The sequence below is a fragment of the Pelodiscus sinensis genome, chromosome 14 (assembly GCF_049634645.1).
Source record: "Pelodiscus sinensis isolate JC-2024 chromosome 14, ASM4963464v1, whole genome shotgun sequence".
Taxonomy (NCBI): Eukaryota; Metazoa; Chordata; order Testudines; family Trionychidae; genus Pelodiscus; species Pelodiscus sinensis.
The window spans coordinates 28,928,421-28,951,635 of NC_134724.1; the positions used below are offsets into that span (position 1 = coordinate 28,928,421).

Here is a 23,215-nt window from a genome sequence, read left to right on the forward strand (position 1 = left end):
TTTAGCTAAAACTCTAGAATTTTGTAGGTTAAATTATACATATCACAAGTCAACAATGTTGTCTGATCTTTTATTGAGGATGTGGGGAAGAAAGCAACTTGTTTAGAAAATCATTACAAAAAGAATCTTCGAAGATATTCAAAGGATTTTTAGCAAGTTAGTCTAGTGGCCTAAATTTTATTACATTATTTTATTACATCCTTGACACGATGTTGCATTTTGGAACACATTATGTTAATCTAGGAAATAAGAAGGGTTTTGTGTGATGCACCATTATGGCATTTTCAGAACTCCCTAAATAGGAATGTATTATATGAACTTAAAAACTGCATAAACACTTATTTACAAAATGAACTTTAATGGCATTGAAAGAGCCATATCTTTCTATGGTGGTAGTATATTTCTATAGATTTCTGCTATCGTTAAAAAATATCATCAGGTTCATAGTTTAGGCTGACTTTCTTTTCTCAGTATTTTTCATTGTACTTAAAGTATTCAAGGATTCTCAGATCAGTTTGAGACTTCTTACCTGATGTTTGAAGATGTTTTCAGAAAATAGAGTGCAGTCCAGAGTTAACTTGAATCTTGCATTTCCCAGGTCTTGTCAATTTATTGTCGTGCTTAAATATTGTTCTTGTGTGTTCATTAAAATTTGACAATATATAATTTGTTTTGTTTCTAGTGTGAGTACTTGTATCTTTTTATAAATACAGGATGGAATAAATATAATTGCCATTCCTCATTCTGTTTTTATGTTCAATATGTTTCTGAAGGAGCTGAGCACTAAAATAAGCTTCCATTTATCAGAATACCTTTTCAACAGAAAAAGCTTTTTGTCACAGTATGCGCAGATAATATATTGTGAAAGCCTGCCACGTCCATGGATCAGTCATCAGTGCATATTTATATAATATATGACTGGTGCTGATGAAATGTAGATAGTCCAGTTAGTTGAATTCATAAGGTGTAGCTATGGGTATCCATTTTTACTGTCCTAAAAGAGAAGTTTGTATATAATGCCTTGATAAATGTCAGTTTTTGTGACCTCTGAAACTTTCTATATAGCTAGGTTTAAATGAATAATACAATTTATAATTTCACATACAACATGCACATTTGGAGATTTGTTCCTTATTTAGTGGAAGCATCTTTAAAATAGGCTTTTATATTTTGTTTCACTGGCATGTTTCATCTGTTTATATCTATGTTTAGTATGTATGATGAAAATATAAAAATATCAAACCTGTTAATAGGAAGAAAACTAGTTGAAAATATGCAAATGGGGTATTTTTGATTCTTTAATTGATATTTATAGAGTGAAGATTTTCTTCTACTATCAAAGCAAAATCAGTAACTCGGACCTTTTAGGATATAGTAATGCCTTTATATTTGGAATTTTTAAAATTAGTAAATGAAAAGACATTGAATAATCTGATACTCAATAAATTTATTGCACTTTTAAAATGATCTTTTATAATAGTATCAATTAAATTTGGTAAGAATCACTTCACATTTGAAAGCAAAAGTACTTCTTAAACTTGACTCATTAGGAAAATCCAATCTGTTCTGGGCTGCACAAACTCTGGAAGGCCAAGAACACTGGCTCTGCATAAGTACAGCAACAGACTGAAGAAAGTTTAACAGTCTTTCCTCACCCCCTCACCCTTCCCCCAAATCCTAAAGCCATTCACACTGGAGAGATGCGGGACAGCTCAGGGTGTGGGAAGGGAGGAAAGTGGAGCTCGAGACCTGTGCTATGCAATTCCCTTGTCCTGTTTCCTTCCTGCTGAGGCCACACAGCTTGCAGGAATTATTACAACTCTAGAATTGAAGTGGAAAGTCTGCATACAGGTTGGAGAGAGACAAGACCTCACTATGTGGATCATTTAAAAATTGAATCTGGAGTGGGAGTTTTGGAAGAGCTTTCCTACTCCTGAAAGCTTTCTACCCCTGAAGTTCGCTTCTCCTCCTGTCTCCAATTCAATCACTCCAGAATGCCACATGCTTAGGAGAATTTGGGGAAGCCTTCAGCAGAATAGATTTCTCTTATATGTGCTTGACAAAGCTGTCTGCAAGGGAGACTTTTTGGGGCTGTATGGTCCTTTTAGCAATATTTCTTAGCTCCCTGAGAGTGTCTGCCAGGGAAGAACTATTTTGATTCTTCCCAGATGTCATTCCCATCAGCTTGATAGCCCAAAGAGCCAATTTTAGGCAGCCACATCAAACTTAAAACCTCATTATGCAGCTGCTGCAAAAGAGAACACCTTCTAACTAGGGAGCAAATTCCATCACTTTGTGATGAGAGGTTTGCAGAGTTGCTATGGGCCAATAGCCACATTGGCTAGATAAGGACTCTAAGCATTAAATGTGTTTAAAGAGGTTGAGCTAGGTGACCTAATGCATCTTATCCTAACTTGAAAGTGTATTAAATATGTTTCCTTTATTATCAACATTTTAATTAAAGTTTGTATTTTGCTTCTTGTAGATGTAATCTGATCTCAATAATCTTTTTTTTTCTTGCTTTGCTTTGCTTTTAAATTCTGTTCGTAATAACATAGAGTAAAACTTATGATTAGGTCATTAACCAGAAAAAAACCTGGCATTCATCTGCAGGTGATCAGATGACATAAGATGCCTGGTTTTAATTTGTGGGTAGCTCTGATTGTAACTAAAAGAGACTTGCTCTTTTTGTGGAATTGGCTGACTATTTCCCCACATCTGGAGTTAATGAAGTCTTTGAGACCACATCAGTTGTGTTTTGCCGCCAGAGCCCTTTGATCTGAAAAATCTAGACTGGCACAAGTGCAGCTTCATAATATTGAAGCTATGTTTCTGCAAGCTATAGTTAGAATACCAAAAACAAATAGAAACTATATAAATGTATGTGCCTGCCCTAGAACTTTCATGTAGCTATTTGAAAGGAACTCTTTGACATTGGTATATTTTATAACATTTTTATTATGCTAATGTCATGTACATGTGTAACCATAAATGATGCATTTGTTGGAGCTGAACTTTTTCAGCTTAATTTCCCTTCTGAGGTGCTTGCTTGTTTAGACAGTCTTATGAAATGTCAAAATTATTAGAAGCGATTGAAATTTCAGTCTGTGGCCCACACTACAAATCTTGTTTATAGCATTACTCTGGCAAAGTTGAAAAGACGTATAATTTGTCATTGTGGATTTTTTCACATTAATCAATGCACATCTCCATGTCAATGCTGATGTCATAAAGCTTTGTTTCCTCTGCTATCCTGTGACAGTGATAGATTATTCATCAGCTACAGCATATGCTGCATTATTTTGCACAACAGACAACTTGTAAATTAAAGCCAGTTTTACCTAATATGTTCGTAGCTTTGTGATTGTGAGCATTTAAAATTTGACAGTCTTGTCACTTTTGTTTTGAGTATGTGTGAAGTGTGTGTTGATATGTAGATTTATGTACCATAAATACATTCATACTCTTAACACAGTTTATAACATTTTGTCATGCATTTTCCCTTGTAAAATTTCTTTATTTCCAGGCATTAAAAATTTGGAAGTAAAAAAAAAAAGCCATCAATTTGAACAATAGCTATCTTTGGAAGCACTATCTTTGTACCCAAAATAATAAAAACATACAAACAAAAGTGTCCTCTTGAGTTTGATTGCAAAACATGAATGCAAAAGCAGAGAGAGATGTGAAAAGTGGTGAAATGTATCCACTGTACTTCCCATACTTTGAGACTCAGTTCTAGATAGAGAAGATGCCATTGTTTACCAGTGTTTCATACACTCATACACCTCAGCTCTTTTTATTAGAGATGCATCAGTGTTAAATTTGTGTAAAGTAATGGTGAATCAGTCACGTTACATAAAATAACTCTCTCCAAACACATGCCAAGCCATTTGATCTGACAACAGCAGAGTTGCAAAGCATTCTGGGTATTTGTATGCAAATAAATATAAGATGTGACCTGCTTAACTTTGTAAATTTTCATATCAGAACATTCACCCTTGCAAACTACAATAGAGGTTTCCTAGTCTTTGGTGGTAGTCAAAGACACTTTTTTTTATTCTCTCTCTTCTTCTGTATGGGTACTCAGCCTGTTACAATGATAGGGGAGTGACCTATCTGTATGTATGTGTGCATAGGCATATATATGCACACACAAAAAATATGCACTTAACAATTTTGGCTTACTTTTTATGCACTTAAGTTTAGACTTTTATTTGAAGCCTATACATCAATTAGTTTATTTTAGGAGATGAGGAGAAGCAAAACTGAGTATTTTTAAATAACCTTTTTATTTTAACATACTGTGTGACATAGGCTTACCAAAAGATATTGGCACTCCACTGCCAAATAAAAACAAGATTTTTAAAAGCTGTGCCAGATTGCCAAGGTTATTTGATATTGAAGTTTTAAAATCACCCAACAGGATACAGATTTGCATTACTTCCTCCTTCCTGCTCCCCACCTCCCCTATAACCCTAAAAAATTAGACAGGTTTCTGATTGAATAGTAACACTAAATTCCCAACTGTTTCACTAGACATGAATGTTTTATCTTAGTTGGGATTCCAGCTAGTTAAATATGCAACCAAGAATAGAGTTATTTTAAAATTGCTAGTTATTTTTGGAACCGCTGTTTTGTTTCTGTGTGAGATGTGTGCTTTATAAGCAGAATCAGCACTTAGGTTTTTATCAGGCCACCTGGTTGAATTGGCTCACCTGAAAGTGTGATGTTAAGATCACAGTAATACTTTGGCAACTTGCTAAAAACTAAATAATGTCAACAAATGAATTAAATATTGGAAGTTGCTAGTAGTGTTCTCTTTAATGTAAGTCTCTGTATTAGCACGTTGTTATGTTTGACAGCCAAATATTACATCCAGGCTTTTTGATGTTTTTCCATTTTTTAGGTATATGCACCATCTCCAAGTTCTGATGATTTCAATAGAGAATCTCCAACTTACCCATCTCCTAAACCACCAAGCAGTATGTTTGCCAGCACTTTCTTTATGCAAGGTAAGTAAAGTACCTCTAAATACAGTAATATTTGTAATTAGTTCTTTTGGCAGAAATGGCAGAAATTTGTTGCATCGAATAATGTAATAAATACATTTCTAGAGAAGCTAAGGAATTGTGCTGGGTCCTAGAGTTGAATTTTGTATACATCTACAAAATGTTGAATGAAAGAAGCTGTTCTTTGATTTAAAGGTTTGTTTGTGACATTAATTGCTGACTGCAATTTAAAGGGATTATCCAGCAGGCCAGATGGACAGAATTCCCCATTCTTTGATTTGTAGAGGTTTCAGAACAACGCACCAGAACGATAGTGATAAACGACGTGTGGGCTTCTTGGTCATTCTGGAGTTTGGTTGTACAATATCTGTTAACAATCTGGGTTCTCAGTGAATGCTCATGTCTTCACTATGCCAAAAATACAGATGACTTTGGATTGCACAAAAACAGGGACCAGAATTCATGAGATTGGGACCACATTTCCTCAGTTTAGCTCTTTGTTGGTGAGATGAGGTATTGAGATGAGATACTGTAAATATCGTAAGTGCTGAAGTGTACAATGTCAATGCAGTCTTTATTGCTGAAGGAAAACAGTGCTGACACACTTGGGTTTCAGGCTTATATAATGTAGCAATTATCAGTTATTCAAGTCTGCTATTATGGAACCTTTTTATTGTATAGTGTTAGAATGTTTTAGCCAATATAAATTGCCTATTATGGATTGAGGAATCTTTTCCCACTGTATATTTATGGGGAGCATTACTTAGCCAAGCATCAAGGTTGTTGTTTTTTTTAAAGTCTGGAATTTTTATTGTCTCTTGATGTAAATCTGGCCTTACTGAAGGTCTTTGTAATTAGCAGAGTACTTGGTATTTTCTCAGCTGTCATTGGATTGTATTTCAGCTATAAAGCCTCATTTTTTTAAATATAGCAACACAGCGTGGTAGCAGAATGGGAGACTCTGTATTAACTATTCCCTATTTCAGTACTGATATTCAATTGAGTTGGTGAATTATGTACTTTTAAGCAATGTAAAGGAAAGAAAAACTCATTACACTTCTCATATTAGAGAGATCTTTTCTTTTGTTAAAAAAATAGATGGTACCCACAACTCTTCTGACCTTTGGAATTCATCCAATGGAATGAGCCAGCCTGGTTATGGTGGAATGCTGGGAGGCTCTTCTTCTCACATGTCACAGTCTAGCAGTTATGGCAGTCTACACACACATGACCGCTTGGTAAGTTACAAAGGCTAATACAGTAGCATATGTAAATACATTTCTGGAGACGGATCTGTTTAATTTCCCATCTGATCTTCTAGTACTGTGAATTCAAAATTAGATTTGTCAGAAATCAAAACCTTGATTTTGTTGCATCTTTTTTATGTACTGTATAATTTTACCATGATTTTTGGTAGTGGAATGGCTTGTTTGGCTGATGGACAGCTAGTCCCTTTCTTAGGTGACGGTGTCATACCAAGATATATAAATGTATTTAAAGATTCTGCTTAATTGGATCTTATTTGGTTTGCTTTTTTCTAGAGCTATCCCCCACATTCAGTCTCACCTACAGATATAAATGCCAGTCTTCCTCCAATGTCCAGCTTCCATCGCGGCAGTACCAGTAGTTCACCTTATGTTGCTGCCTCACATACTCCACCCATCAATGGATCAGATAATATACTGGGTAAGATGCTCTTAGGATTAAATAAGAATTATTGAGGTACAATTTGAAGTTATTTAGATAAAAGGTACCTTTTAATTTTTTAATTTTTTTTTTTTAGCTCTATATCTCGTACTAAGACGTAGAGTTGGTCTGAATGCAAATTAGTGCTTTGGTTAACTAAAGGAGGGATATTTTTAAAACCAACTTACTTGACTCAGTGCAACCATCCCATAACTCCAATGTAGACCTTTAAGCTGGTTTGTATTAAATTTGTTTAGCTTAAGTTGGCTTCTAATATATTTAACTGATTTTAGACGCACTGAAACATTGCACCCATTTAATGCCAGTGGCCAGTGGTCTCTCAGCCTTTGTGATCTCAGAGTCTAAATAGTATGTAAATAACTACTGGTTTGTGATAGAGATGCCATTGCTATATTAATGGAGCGTTGTGGTGACTTTAAGCATTTTGTCTTTGAAGAGGGCCTGCTACAAAAATTGTTCATAGTGTATTATGTATCCTCTCCCTCTATGTTGCTTCAGATCACTAGCCAGGGCCAAAGGAAGAAGGTCACTGGGATTAAACTCTCTTTAATCCCTTCACCGTTTATCCACAGACTAGAAATGTGGACTCTTGGCTTCCCCTAACACCGTTTGGTAGCAGAGGGCCATGTAATCATCTCATCCCCAATTAGACACCCAGATAGGAAGCAATTGTAGGGCCCTAATGTTTTAAGAATACAATACATATTTTTTTCTCTTTTCATGGATATTTGTGGATAATGATGTATCTCATAACATCACTTATTAATACAATGGTTTACATTCTTAAGATTGCAGAGGAGCTTTTCAGTTTTCTATGGGTTCACAATCAGCTTTGCGTTCAGTCTTGGTGTAAGTAGAAATTAGTCTAACTGATTATATTTACCCTGATTTGGGAGCATATCATAGACCTGGATCCTTAAATGAATCTAGTTTATAAAGCTTTCTGTGACTCCAGTGTGAGATTTGAAGTTTATTATAAAACGTAAAATCAGGTGATTGATGCATGATTTGGATTTCATGATGAACATTTTGCACAGCTTTGTATGAAAGTGCATTTTTTGCTGGCAGAACCTGATGTGTGCAGAATTTATCTGCACTCTTGACTAGACATATGCAAATAAATATTTATATTTTGAAACAAAAAATTCCTTATCTGTGTTTATAATTGGTTGAGCTTGTGAGGAGACCTTATGCTCAACTTGATGGCCTTTGGAATGAGGGAGTGCATGGAGACTTTGGCATGTGCCACAGGTGGGAATGGGAAGACATGAGTCCATAGTATGCAGGGTGAAGTGGCAGAGAATTCTTGAAATAGAAAGTTTGGGAAGGTGATAAACAGGAATCTTGTTGGAGAGAATAGAGGAATTGACCTGCCTACAGAAGCTATTAAATTTGTGACCCTTTCTTGTTACTTTATATTACTAACATTAATTTAAAAATATTTTTCAGTCTGCTTTCCTTTGTGTTTCACTCAGCCTGGATAATGAAACTAGGCAACGCGGTTTCACTCTTGTCCCTGACTAGCTTTGATTTCTCATCCTTGTGATGTTGTGTTCGAGCTGCAAATGGTGCAGGGAAATGAGATTACTGAAATCTAAACACAAGACTGTGTTCACTCACATTGTTTTAATATAATGAAAACATGTTCTATTGACATGAGGTTAATCATGAAATCCTGACAGTGTCCCATTAAAGCTGTGATAGTGTGTCCAACTGTATTTGCTAAAATGTAAAGAAACTTAGTTCTTTGGCCTGAAAATAAATGTTGTGTTTATTTTCCCATTCCAGGAAACAGAGGAAATGGGACTGGAAGCTCACAGACGGGTGATGCACTTGGAAAGGCATTGGCATCTGTAAGTAATGATTATAAACGTAGTCTTCAGACTAATTTGGACCACATCTTGTTTAAAATGGCCATCATGGTTTCCTTTATTCATAGTTACCTTTTTGTTACTTATGAATATCTACAGTTCAATATGTCCAAAATACAGTAACCTAATGTGTTAGCATAGCACTCCATGATACACTAGTGTACATTATGTCCATGTGAAAGAAAATGGAAATTATCACTTTTATTTGTGGAATATGCCCATCAGAATTTTTGCTAGGCATTTGCATATTCTGTGAAAGATTAGAGTATCAAGGATAAACACTTATTGGAAAGTTGTGTGTACAAAGCAAAATTTACAGATGCTGGCTACTTGGTCTAATTATAAAGCAATTATTTTTCTGTGAGATGTACATACAACTCTGGTTCAAGTCAATGAAATTTATCTGAGGGCAAAATTAGGCACAAGGTTCAAAGTGCATGCTCAGTGGGAACTGTAGGAGAAAAAAAATTTTACTTAGTAAATGAAATGTCAAGTTATATGTGCTCTAAGTTATTCAACAGTAATTTATGGGGCATTTTAAAATGGGGATTTGTATTGCATATCTGAAAGGCAAAATCTGTGCAAGCCAATTATTAAGCTAGTTTCAATCACTGGAAGATGGCATTGCAAATAATAAAATAAAATGAAGTCCTGAAGTGAAACATTGTAAGTTCCTAGTCTATTGAAATTGTTTAAGTTTTTGTAGTTGTTGTTATTATTATTATTATTTTATTATATGCAGTAAAACAGTTTGTATTAATAGTATGAAAGGAACATTTATTTTTAATAGAATGGTTTCTGGTACAGAACATTTTGAAAATGTTTATATTTAGTGTCTGACAATGTTCTGTATAGACAAAATTCCATATCTGTGGATGATAGCTGGAAAAGCTCTACAGATTTCTGTTGCTTAACACACTGGAAGCCTAATCCTGATTGAAGAGATAAAAATTACTCCTTTGCAGTTGCAAGAGACCATTTTTGGGCTGCTTTGTTTTCCCCATCTCAGCCCACTTCATGCAAATATGCAAACTCCTGCAGATTATTTTAATGTTGCTTTTCTCTGATTGTCATATGTTAGAGAATGACCAGCTCTGATAATGTCAGATGGACTCTACTGATGTCCATAGCAAGTAGTGGATTTCTCTAAAACTGATGTGCTTTGGAGAGAAGAATATTATCTTGTTGCTTCTTTGGATCAGAGAGCAGAGGGTAGAACTCTGTTTGTCATCTTTAAATGTCCATCTAGTAAAGAATTTGGGCCTTTTTTGGCTCTGCTGAATCTGAATGAAAAGCTTCTTGGAAATAACAGTTCCTACATGCATCCTGCTGTGTATATTATTGTGCAGCTCTGCTAGGGCGTATATGGTTCCACAGTCTGGCCAAATTTTGTGTCAAAATCTCGGCCTTGTGGTCCAGCCCAGACCTGTGTGACCTTGTGAAGTTTTTACTTGCTCTCCATGTTTTTCTTTTGAACAGATCCACAGATATTTTTTCTTTCTGTGACTAGCTGAGAAAACTAAACTTATGTTTGGAGAAAATTCCAAATTTACTGAGAGTGGAAGTCAGGTCAGGAATGTTTAATCTAACTGGTGGGTGGGCTTTGGTTGTCATAGTAACTTAGTTCTGTCATCCTATGTTGTTGCTTAGCAGGAGCAGCCAGGTCATTCCATAAATCATTTCTGTCATAGCCGATGGTGATGCATTCCATCTGCTCTATCAGTGCATGCCATAGTCTGCACACTTCAAATCCCTTGCTTCATCCCATCTGCTTCTTTTACCACCAGTACACACACAGAGCACACTTTTCACAACTGTTCAGTAAGTAATATAGCAAAATCCTTTTTGAGAAAGGGAATAATAATGTTTGAAATGAAAATGATGTGTTTACATTTCAGAGGCTAATGCACTTTGTGAAAGTGTATCTGAGTTAGCAAAGACTTTTTTAAAATACTTAAATCCTATTGATTTTTTTTAAAGCCAATATCTGTCTTTTTAGATATTAAACACCACCACTAGTATTATTAGGAAGAATTTCTAGTTTTAAGATTCTGTTGAGGTACATCTTACAAAGGCCTTTCATGTGTGAAACATCAGAGGCTATAACATTTCTTCCTCCGTTTAGGTATTAAAGACCATACAGAATACTGAGTGATTAAACATGTAAGGCCAGATAATACATTTGCAAAGGTTCTTTTATTTTAGGTTTAAGCCTGGATAATTGTGGTCTTAATCTCAGGGTAGGCAAGAAAGAGAATTGTTCATGAAAGTATTTACACAAAGTTCCCAAAGCCCTGTGGATTATGCATTAGTTTGGATAATGAACTAGTGTAGATAGGAAGAAAAGAAAATCTGGGCATTTGTGCCATTTCTGATGTGTTTCCCTGAACATTTGCCAAACAATAACCCTTTAAGAGTTTGCCCATGGAGGGTTATATGGAGGGAGAAACATCTGGTTTATTTCAGTGCCTAATACCAAATCAAAACACTTGGTCTTTAATTTAGAGGAGATCAAACAGGAGGGCTGTTTAACTTTGTTGATTATATCAGACCTCTTTGTGATAACTTATGTTTTGATTCCTACTTCAGTACTAGGGTACAGGCCTTCATGTGATCTGGATAGTTAAATGGCAAGTGGTCTCCTAACTAAAGAAAAGAAAAGAAAATGTAGGGAAGTTGACTTTTAAAAGTAATTCATGAATTAAGTTTCTTTGTTGCTTTAGACTCAATAACATTAACATAACAAAGCTTAACTGAAATGTACACTGTAGTGTTTAAAAAATTGGACTAACAGCTCTGAGGTTTGGCGCTGTGGGCTCTCAATTGTGCAGCTTTTGTCTAAGACTCCTTTCATTAGATACTGGCATATTGGCACCCTGCTGATTGGAATGGACCATGACTGATAGGAGGAGGAGTTTCATTTGTTGCAGTAAAACGAGTCATGTTACCATTTAAGCCTGGCAGAAGGTGTCAGAGATGTTCATCGTTGGTCATTTAATAATATAGCAGCCATGGGTTGCATGCAGAATGAGTTCTAATTTATATTTAACCTGCGGCTTTTAACAGTTTTTTTCTTTTAAGAATGATATTTTAAAAAGATTGCTACGTAGACAGCTGAAAAAGTGGCTATGCTGGAAGAAGGCCAGGAGTCACTAGATGCAGTTTAATTAGGCTGCAACTTTATTCCTAAATGTCTGGGCGTATCTGGCAGATAAAAATGTGCAGTACAGGTAATTCCATGATCCATGTACGTTCAGTACACCCACTGGGGGAAGTTGATGTCAGCCCTCCCACTTTACCCATACTGGTCCCTGGCCAACTCACTGCTGGGATTTTATCAAATTGTGTCCCCTTCTGAATAAAGGCTGGGAGAAGTGGGGGCTATAAAGACAGGTTTGGATCCGGCCATACCAGTGATAGGAGTTCCAATCTGGCCCCATTTCCACTTCTTTAATACCTCTTTTTAAATCCTTTACTGATCCATTTCATCTGATCCTTATGTCCCTTCCCTGTAGAGTACTTGATCTGGGCAACCTTCTCAGGCCTACAAAATAAATTGCTATATGACATTCTAGCCCCCATTTCACATTCACTCTGACAAAGTCTCCAACTGCTGTAGGAAAGGCAAAAAGCCCCCATGTCACTTTGGCCAATCTGATGCGGAAGGAAAAATCCTTTCCTTCCCCACAAGTTGGGAGTGACTAGAGTAAATCACAGAGCAGATCATAACAAACCCTGGTATTTATCTACTCCCATGGGTGTCAGATTTGGTGCTTTTTTATGTGGTCCAGATAAAAGAGGGCATTTCCTTCACCAGTATGGACTTAAATAGTCCCCCTCTTCCATTCTCTGTCTCTCTCTCTCTCTTTCTCTCTCTCAAAGAAACATACACCATTTCCAACAAACCAAACTGTCCCCACCATTTAATGCATGATAAGAACAAATTTTCTTTTGGCATGACATGTTTTGTTCAGACATAGAATTTATGTCGTGTATATAGCACCCCTTTCTTTGGAATTTTTTCAGTTTACATAGCAAATTTTGCAAGACACTGTAATCAATACTTAGTTGTAATTTTATACTTAGTAGAAGTTCTTTCATTTAAGTCACTGATCTGTTGAATATTTCCAGGGGAGGGTTTACATATATTTTCCTCTCTAGCTCACGTGGGCAAAATGAGTTATGTGTGGTATTTTTTGTTTATCAACTTTTATAACTATGAAAGATCAAGAAAGTATATGCAGCGTAGAAAGTCCTGCTTTTGACAGCTCTGGAAATATAATACTAATCCACTGGCTTCCAATTTATTGTCATTTTACCACTGAAATGTGAGATTGTGTTTGTGCAAAGTTATAACTTTAAATGGAATGGACCAGTGAGTAGAGTGGTGAATGCAGTCTGAGACTGCAAAACACCCTTCTAAAGGAAAAAAAATATTCCAGTCATCTGAAGAAGTGGGCTGCTGTGCCCACAAAAGCTCATGATACCATCTACATCAGGGGTGTCCAAACTTTTTTCAAAGAGGGCCAGATTTGATGAAGTGAACATGCGTGAGGGCCGACCATTTTGCCTGACATTCTTTGAACCATTACAATTAAATGCAAATTAACTATTTTATGCAAAGTTTATTGCAAACGGCATACTTTTCATTTCGTCACATGGATGACAAATCTAAACAGGTGTTAAATCACTCTGCATTTCATATCTGAAGGCCAGATGAAAAAAAAAAATCCAGGAAGCTGAAATATATGTCAGGAACATTGTAAAGTACATTACATATTATTGGTAATAAAGGTTGTCTGTCAACTTTTAAGTTCAAAAAATATGAACAGGAACATAACACCAACTATACATGTTGTGTCCAAATATATTTATAACTGATTTAGACCAACTGACATTAACTGAGATTTTACAATGTATTCATCTCAATACATATGGATTCGTTGGGGGCCATAAAAGACAGATATTGGCAAATTACCTGGGGGGCCGTATTAAACCGGAACACGGGCCGCAATTGGCCCCCGGGCCGGACTTTGGACATGCCTGATCTACATGCTTCATTAGTCTATAAAGTGCTACCAGACCATTTGTTGTTTTTTAAGTTTAAAGGATAAAATGTTTTTGTCTCTTCTAGCCCAAGAGTGATAGAGATTTGAACTCATGACCTATTCTATGACTGTATTCCGTATCCCATTACTAGTTCCTGGATCTGTCCAGTTCCTTGTCCAGAATAGATTTTCAAGGAGCTTGCAATTTTAGATATTAATTGGAAATTTAGATTTAATTTGCTGTTTTATCCAAAGTCACCCTGCTGTCTTATTATATAAAGCAGTGGTTTTTCAGATTTGGGTTGGAGGCCCACCGGAGTAAGATGCTGGCAGGCCCGTGAAGCTTTGTTTATCTAAATGTCCATACCCTCGGAGCCTCGCAGCTTCCATTGGCTGTGGTTTGCCATGTCCAGCCAAGAAATGGCAAACTGCAGCCAATAGAAGCTATGAGACTCCATAGCTACGGATGCTTAGATAAACAGAGTGTTGCGGGTCCATGATTCAACTTTGTAAACTACTGATACAAAGCATAGAAAAAGATTTACAGTGTTGCCAAGTTAGTAATAGTTTTAAATATTATGTGTACTTGTTGGAAGCTATTTGTCTATCAATCAAAGAGAATCTTTATGTGCAAATTAATATTAATAACAGCATAATTTGATTATTTTATTTTGGTAGGTGACACTGGTAATTAGAGTTCAGTCCTGTATCTGTAGACTTGTTAACTTGACTTCCACAATTCTTCTTGAATTTAATACTAAAGTTCCTGGAGTTTGTAAAAAGCATATTTGGCGCTGTTTTTTTATAACTACTTAAAAACAAAATCTCTGTGGACTCTGTGGCTATTTTAATACCTTCCAAGTATTAAAACAGCTATGATTTAATGAACCAGTCTTTTAACCAAATTAACCGTGGTTTCAACTGAAAGTATAAAAATGAATCCAAATAAACAGATTTTTATTTTTACGTAAACTGAGATAGGTATTGATAAATGTGTACATCCTTTTGTTGTTAGATTTATTCTCCTGACCATACAAGCAGTAGCTTTCCTTCAAATCCATCAACACCTGTTGGATCACCATCACCTCTCACAGGTAGGATCTACAGCTTGTCAATAATTTACTTGCTATTTTGAAAATGTCTTTGTTGGTTTGACTTCTCGATGAAATCCAGGACAGTTTCCATGCATATCTAATGGCACTATGGCTGTTGACAGTAATCTTTCAGTTTATGATTTGTAGAATGTACTACAGGTTTAACCTCTTTAATCTGGACTTTGCTAGTCAGGCAACATCCCTGGTCAAGCATCTTTGGCAACCAGGGGTTGGAGCACTCATGGTAAATAACCAGCAGGTTAGAGCCAGAAGTGTTGCTGGATTAGAGAAAAACAGAGCCCCAGTGTGGCCCCCCAGCAGGCTCTGTGAGCTGAAGCAATGGAGCCCCAGAGGGGCCTGTGTTGGAGTGGTAGAGTGCTCGGGGAGTTGGGAGCAGAGAGGCAGCATTGACGCCTTCTCTCCCCTCCCCCCCCCCCCGCCCCGGCAAATTCATTGGTCTGGAAAATTGATTAGTTTGGGATTGGTCAGGTCCAAGTGTGCAAAGTTCAACCTGTAGTATTCCACCTTGATTATGACTGGTTTTCATTGCTGTATTTGTTAGTTTCAATTTTAGCTAATAAAAAAGCCCCTCACCTCCAAACCTTAGTTTTGTCTCATTTACATTTTATTTATCTAATCTTAGCAGAATTCGATTTTTTTTATCTGTTTAAATTTTCAGGTGTGAGAAATTTTGGAGTTGAAGCATTTTTTAGTTTTATCAATTTAAATTTTCACAGTTGTGGGAAATTACAGGGGCAGTCACAGTAGGAATTCAGACAGTAATGATTTAATTACAGTAGACATTGAGATTCAGAATGTTAAAATTTTTAAACAGTTAAAATATAAATTGTCAACATCACATGTCAAAAATTCAAATATACATTCTTAGATCAAACTCTGAGAGGTTTTCTAGCAACATTGTTCTTACTTTGCTTGTCTGTAAATTTTGATTATCATCTCCAAATATTGTGTGTGGGGGGGGGGGGGGTGATAAAATTGACATTTACAAATGTTGACTGCTAAAAATCTAATCTTCCAAAGCCTCAATTTAACAGATTTGAGGGAAAAACCTTGATGTATTTCTTTCCTTGTTTGTAATTGAAACACTTATTGCTGTTAGGGTTATAATAAGTATAATATCATTTTTGAATAATTATTTTATACTGTCTTTGGCCAATTATTTAAAAAATGCTGTTTTGCTAGGAATTTAGAATAAATCACATAAAAGTAATCTTATTTGCAATTATAGAATGGTAAAACTTGATCTGTATTAAAAAGTCTATTCTTTGTTAAATGTTTTTCTCTACTCTTTGAGAAACAGCACTCAGTGTTTGAGGGTTTTTTGTGGGGAGGTTATGTTTGTTCACATTCACAACAGAATACAAGATAATAGTGGAGTAGTTTTCAAACACAAGTTATGCATACCCTGTGAAATCATTCAATTTTGGGGTGAGGACAGGTTTTCATTCATATTTCTCACAAACATTTTCATAATGTGAGGAAACATACTTGCAGTTTTCAAAATATGTACTCAGTGTTGCAGCCAATTCTGTCCCCCACACTTTGTGTGTTAGTAGTGTGAATTTGATAATAAGCATTCTAGTGTGGAGATGAACTATGAGCAGCTGCTTAGAGCTATTAGTGAGTATTGCAGCTTTCACAGACACAGTGGCCTCAGCTGTCTAGTAAAAGTTGAACAGCTGTTCTGTACACAGAAAGAATTGTGAAAGCCCCATTGACTTAAATTTGTTGTTTAACAAAGAACTGGAATTATAGGCAGGATGATGTAATTTTAACCCTGTTCATTCGTGTAGTACAATTTTGATAAATTATTGGCATAATTTTCACATCAACCTGTTTTCCTACTCACAGTTATCTGATGTATTGACACAAACTCCTAATTGATTTTTCCTTTCCTTCTTGACCACTTTTCAGCCTTTTCTTTTATAAAATTAGTTGATAGTGGAAGTTGTGGGAAGACTCCAAGTGTCTTGTCATTTAGAGAAGTAAATCAATAAATATCTTTGCATTAAAAAAAATCAAAGAAGTAAATAAACTCACCTCATCCATGCTTTTAGCTATATTTAGTGGATGCTGTGCTAATTTTCCATGCCTTCAGCCAATGAATGAACATCTCCAGGCTGGCATGGCATATCTACATGACTGCTTTAGGTTTCTTTTTCTATAATAACTGAAAAATGCATGTTGAACTGTATAAAGAAGGGATTAATGTATTTCTTTGATTCAGTGGATAAAATTGAAGAAAAATGGCTTGTGTATTCTTGTTCTGCAAAGATGGCAAGTCAGACTGTATAGGTTTATTCAGTGATGCAAAATCTTTGTAAGCACTGTAGACTTTCTTGAGTGACATTCATTGGTGGAACTAACATTCAGTTGTATGGAATGGAGACTTGAGTCCATGCACATCTGATTTTCATCCTCCACCACTACCTTAGTGTCCTAAATTTTTCAACAGGTGAGCTCCCCAACCTCACAATTTGATCTCACTAATTGCTCTGCCAAATAGCACTGGAATCCACTGCAAGGGAAAGATCAACATATCTTTTAGAAAAACGTCAGTCTTGATTTTAAATTTACTTGTGATAGAGATTCTACTGCAATCTTTGATAAGTTTTTCCAATTACTCTCACTTGGAAAAAACTTAAAAAACAACAAATAGTCTTGCAGCACCTTAAAGACTAATAAAACATGTAGATGGTATCATGAGCTTTCATGGGCACAACCCACTTCTTGAGATGAATTAGGAATGTTGGGTTTTATTCACAACTATGCCACTGATATTCAATGAGGAAAAATTCAGTTATTACTATTATATTTATTGTTTTACTCTAGGCAGCCATTCTCTTCTGGACCAACACAAAAAACTTCCACCATTACTAACTTGATAAAAGTGATAAAAAATAAACACAGAAAGTATCCTAAAATAAAAAATAGTGTTTTCTGAATAGTGTATTAAAACACTTGATATATCTGGTGTTTGGTGGCTGAAAGAAACCCCAACCAAAAATAGTTTAAGTGAAATAGAATGACTACTGATGATGCTTTTTGCCAAACCTAAAATGGCTGCTGACACATTTAATGGAATGCTTAGCATTCACCTCTCTTATCTTTTATATAATTAAAAGGCCTTGTTTATTTGTCTAGTTATTCTAGGCTTGGGTAACTCATAATTCATTCATTATTTAATTGCAAATTAGGGATCAGGGAGCAAGAATTCAGAAATTGAGATTGCCTTAAAACTTTGCAAATCTTTTTTAAAACAATAACTTTAGTGTTTTTTATTTGCGTTCTGACTTTTGAGCCTTTAGTGTTCACTTTCTCAAGCTTTTCTTTGCAAGAATGAGGACTTGAAATGCTCATTTCTTAAGGAGGGCTACCATAACAAAACTCCAAGAGCTGGAGCTTTAAGCAAAACTCCAAATCTTGTCATCCAACAATAAAATCATGAGCAGCAGTAACTCCTTTGTCTCACTTTCCCTTGCCTGCATTGAATCTCAATCCTGAAAAATCTTACTCACATGCATTACCTTTCTCACAGCACTTCAGTGGGACCTGTATGTGTGTATAAAATTACACATGTACACACTTGCATGATTGGAGCCCTGGCATTTTGAGAATCCCTTCCTGTGGGATTAGAGTCAGTCACTTAAAGAATTAAGGGAGCAGGAGGGAAAAGCCTGTTGCAGGCCCTAACATATGTTTTGAAGGTAAGAACATGGTGAAGGCTGGACTGGGAAGGTGAAAACTACAGCACTGAGATTGTTATATATGACTCCTGGAAGTCTTCACTTCTCTGGCTTATTTGTTTTTTCCTGCAGTTGTGTGGGTGCTGCAGAACTAGTGGTGCCAGAATGCTTTTTAATGTAATAGATAGATTTAATGAATAAACTTCAGTAAGAGTTAATGTGGAGAGGCAAGCAGGAAATTAGTGCCATCTGGCAACCTGCATGGTCATGGAAACAAAATACACCAGTAATATTAAAAAAAGTGCACCATTATTACTAGAAGTGTATCTAACTGCAGGTTGCACTCGGATATTATTGTGAGAGGGTTCCAGCCAAATAGTTTTGCTCTGGGCATAATTATAGTGAATAACACTTCTGTGGTCCAAAATGAAGTGGTACATTGAACACTAGATGAATATGTGCAGGTTTAGAAGTTTCATATTCTGAGTAGATAAGTAAGCTGCTTTCTTTCTGAGGTTTTCAGTTTTACATTCTGCTTTTATTTATTTCTTTTTGACTAATATTTAGGATAAAACTTTTTTTAGGAAGTGGTATACTCATTCATTGCTATAAGGTAATGCATTGCTATCCATTAAACTGCAATTAATGGATTTCCATAAAAAGTTACTGTCTACTAAAATGTTTTTTTGGCATTGGATTGGTAGGGTCCCTGAGCTGAGCATAAAGATTCTGAAAGATATTTAGACAACATTTTTGTTAGCTGTAACTGAGTATTATTCTCAGAAGTAAGAAATGACAGGTGATGCTGAGGAGAGAATAGATGAAATACCAAAAATAGCTAGGAGAGGTGAAAATTTATGTTTACGCCATGGTACTCTGATATTTATTTTGAGAGAAAATCCTAGGACAGTCCTGGCAGATCTGTGCTTACATAAAATCAGAGATTCTGTTTTCATCTTAAACTTTGAAAGGAAATGTCAAAGATGTTTTTGCTGTTGCGCAGGATGCAGTCATTTTCAACATGAAACTCTTGTTTTAAAGGGTAACTGCGGATCACTGAATAAAGGAAGTATAACCTTATTAAACTTCTTCCCAGTTTTCCAGGCACAGAGCTCTGGCTGGTATTAAAGAAACAAGCCCACAGGCTCTTCTTATAATGAGTTGTTTTGGATTGTATTTCCATAATTTATTAATGTAATTGCTGTATTATTGCATTTGTGTGGCTAAAAGGAAGCTGTCTTTAATGGACATGGTAATACATGTAGTGTCTTTATAAAAGATGCATTATGAGCTGATAAGAAAAATATATGAACTACTTCAGGCTTTGTGTTTAGATGGTTCTTTTTCAGTTATTGCTGTCCATATCTAATTATTTGTTTCTAAATTTTACATGGTTGTGAGTATTCTATATGGCATATTAGAAAGCTTATATTTTAAATTTGCAATAAAATATTAGTAATTTGAATATAATTGCTTAGCTTGCTGTATAAAGACTTTTTTCTTCAGCTGAAATGAAATATATTCTAATTTACCTTAAACGCATTTGAGATAACAGACATCTCTCTCACACACACACAAATTTTGCTTCCCAAATGTGGTATGCATAATGTATGCAGAAGAATTTCAGATGTAGTAGATAGAAAAAACTGATTTAGAATAAAACTAAGCAAAGTATCAGGATTTTATGGATAAATGACATCAAAACAATTGTTAACTTCAGTTCCACAGCCACCTGAATTTTAGTTATCAATAAGCTAGTATATATTCTTAACTGCTTTAAAGGCATCATTGTGCATCATTAATTTAAAACAAAATTCAATAACATTTTATCATGATATTGGAAGAGACAGGAGCTTCACATGTATAATACACTGCATTAGTCCACTGGCTTTTTTGGAAATCTGAATATATAACTTTTTATATAATGACCAGTTACAGTAGCTGGGGTCTTTCATCAACAACAAACATTTAAACCTGCAGGTGCCAGTGTCTAAAAATTGTCAATTATAGAGAAAAATGAAGAAACTTAATATCCTTTGCCAAATCTTAAATTACCCTGACTTGGTAAAAATTACAGTACAGTTCACTATATTAAAATGTGTATGGTGTATAAATGCATGTGTTAACCTGCACAGTTTTGACAGGTGCCAATCAGTGGTCTAGGACTGGAGGACAAGCTCCCTCATCTCCAAACTATGAAAACTCTCTCCACTCCTTGGTAAGAATTTGTTTGAAGCTACATATTACTTTTTAGCCAACTGTTGAAAATTCATTTTTGTATAAATCCTGCATATCGTTAATAAAAACAGTAGGATATCATTAAAAATGAATTCTTTGCTAACAAATAGTCTGGTTTAGTTGAACAATATAAGATATGCAGGGTGTGTCTTTCACCATCTGTTCCATGGGCATCAAACTTCTATGCTAAGGACAGCTGGTGCTAAAATACTGTTTTGAGATTCCAATACCTTTTCATAAACCCATAGCTAATTCTCATCTAAAGCTCACTTTGTAGAGTATAGATGAAGTACAATATTTCCTATCTTTACATTTGTGTACTTTTCTTTTCTTTCTTACATGGTAATTCTGTGGGCTTTTGTCACTACCCTATCACTAAAATATTAAATTGAACATTTTAACAAATACTTATTATGCACTTACTGTTATTGAACTGAAAAGGTCAGTCTTTCTATATAGAAGAAAACAAGAAAAAAATAGTATGGGATGGAGGGGAGGTTGTATATAATGGGTTGAGAAATCTCTAGAGGCTTTTAGTTGCAGTCTTCCCTTGCTGTAATATGTCAGGAAGGGAAAATAGAACTCTTAGAATATCAAGCAAGGCTTTATTTGTTAATAATTCTAGTTTCCAAAAATAAATTCCTTTTTTCTGTGACTAACAGAAATAAATGTAAGAGAAAACAATTTTTCCTTTTCTTTACACGTTTTTCAATTAAAAGTAAACAATAATGCATCTTAGAATGCTAACATTATAACCGCAGTTTTGAGCGTTTAGTCTTTTCATAATCAGATCTCCATTGCATTAACTTGACTAACATTTTATGCTGACGTGCACATCAGCTGTTTCCTCACCTCTTTTTTTGAATTAATCTTAACCTGTGCTTTGCTTCCTGTTCTGTCTTGACTTTGCCAGAAAAATCGAGTTGAGCAGCAACTTCACGAGCATTTGCAAGATGCAATGTCCTTCTTAAAGGATGTCTGCGAGGTACTATTTCTCTTCAGATGGTGCCTTTTTGTGTTTAGGTTAATTCTACTTACATATTCCTATTAAAATCTTAAATTAGAAAAAACATTTTTTGCCTCCAACACTTTGCCATTTTATTTTCTAGAGCACTGCAAGATCAGAATCATCTTTGCTTATTTCTTTAAAGAAACAATAAAGATAGGTATAGAAAACTATTTTGTGGTAGTGTGCAGAACTCATGTATTTATTAGGACAAATGTTCCAACGTATGCTTGTACATTTAATTTTTGAAGTTTGTAACAAAATTTCTAAATCTGTGTAGAGTTAGTTTTGGAACAATCACTTAAACCTTCAGGCTACCACCTTGCCCAACCTTTATAACCATGTACCCCCAAAAAAGCCACTACCTTTCTGAATTCTGATTAGGAATTGTTACACAAAATGGTGACACTGATTTTATATTTCTTCCTATGAACTACTAGACTTTTTATTTTTGGTACTCATTCTATTTTTGTTTCCTGTTCAGGCTATGTAGTAGAAACTAAATAACATTACTTATCTTATGGTATGCTTTGTTTTAAGAAGCAACCATTTCTGTTTCTGAGATGGCATTCAATTCACATCTCTAGATACCTTATTCTTTTTCCTGTTTATTTATAGTGCTGGTGGGTGCTTTTGAAGCCTTCCTTTTTGATTTTGTATTTCATTTGTTGTCTTTCATATCTCCCAAAGTAGAAACCATTACAATATACAGTAATGAACTAAGCAGATGTATATAAGTGACCTTTAGTACTCCTCTTAACTCTCAACAGCAATCTCGAATGGAGGATCGCTTGGACAGACTTGATGATGCCATCCATGTGCTACGAAACCATGCTGTGGGGCCTTCAACAAGCCTGTCAGGCGGCCATGGAGATATACATAGTTTATTGGGGCCATCCCATAACGGGCCAATTGGAAGCCTAAATTCAAATTATGGAGCATCTAGCCTCGTAACAACCAATCGACAAGCTTCAATGGTAACATTTTTTATAAACACATTAATAATTAGCTGTTTAGTCTGAAATTCCAATCTCATTAAATCACAGTAGAACCTAAAAAGTTAAAGTTTGACTGGAATTTGTACAGTGTTCACTTTCAGTGAAGTTTATCAAGAATTCTTGAGATGCACTACTGATTATATAGGAAGAAATGACAGACTGCTGCACCTGCTACTGATTTCCAATTAGAGGGTTTTGGGGGGTGGAGCACCAACGGAAGGAGGAAAAAAAACTTAGACTTTGGCCTGGTCAGTGGCCCATAAAATCCTGCTGTGACCATATGCAGAAAGCTGAGACTTTCTGCTGAGAGTATTTGAGCTTATACATGCATTTTTTCCAGATGTGTAATAATTGGCAGAACAGTTTTCTCCTTAAAATAGTGAATAGGGAGATTGAGTGGGAAAAGCAGTCAAAAAGGACAGAATTTCAAGTGTTCTGGTCTGGAAAAGCTGTTTATTGTAAATTGGAGCTAGTCTTCAATAGAAGATGCTGGCAGAAGACTGGAAGGAAGCTGTTGGAATGTGGAACCATAGTGTT

The 23,215-nt window shown here is 35.5% G+C and overlaps 1 protein-coding gene across 3 annotated transcripts in view; it reads left to right on the forward strand.

Annotated features, from left to right (window-relative positions):
- TCF12 (transcription factor 12) overlaps nucleotides 1–23,215 on the forward strand; it is a 350,291-nt gene that overhangs the window by 301,269 nt on the left and 25,807 nt on the right. For 2 of the 3 annotated variants that reach the window (XM_075897315.1, XM_075897316.1), the window contains 7 exons: nucleotides 4,907–5,012; nucleotides 6,108–6,247; nucleotides 6,551–6,695; nucleotides 8,505–8,569; nucleotides 14,651–14,729; nucleotides 20,581–20,654; nucleotides 22,451–22,657. In XM_075897315.1, the coding sequence (XP_075753430.1) occupies nucleotides 4,907–5,012; nucleotides 6,108–6,247; nucleotides 6,551–6,695; nucleotides 8,505–8,569; nucleotides 14,651–14,729; nucleotides 20,581–20,654; nucleotides 22,451–22,657 (816 nt within the window). Of the gene's footprint in view, nucleotides 1–4,906; nucleotides 5,013–6,107; nucleotides 6,248–6,550; nucleotides 6,696–8,504; nucleotides 8,570–14,650; nucleotides 14,730–20,580; nucleotides 20,655–21,587; nucleotides 21,660–22,450; nucleotides 22,658–23,215 lie in introns of all 3 variants that reach the window. The other variant, XM_075897314.1, reaches the window with a different exon arrangement.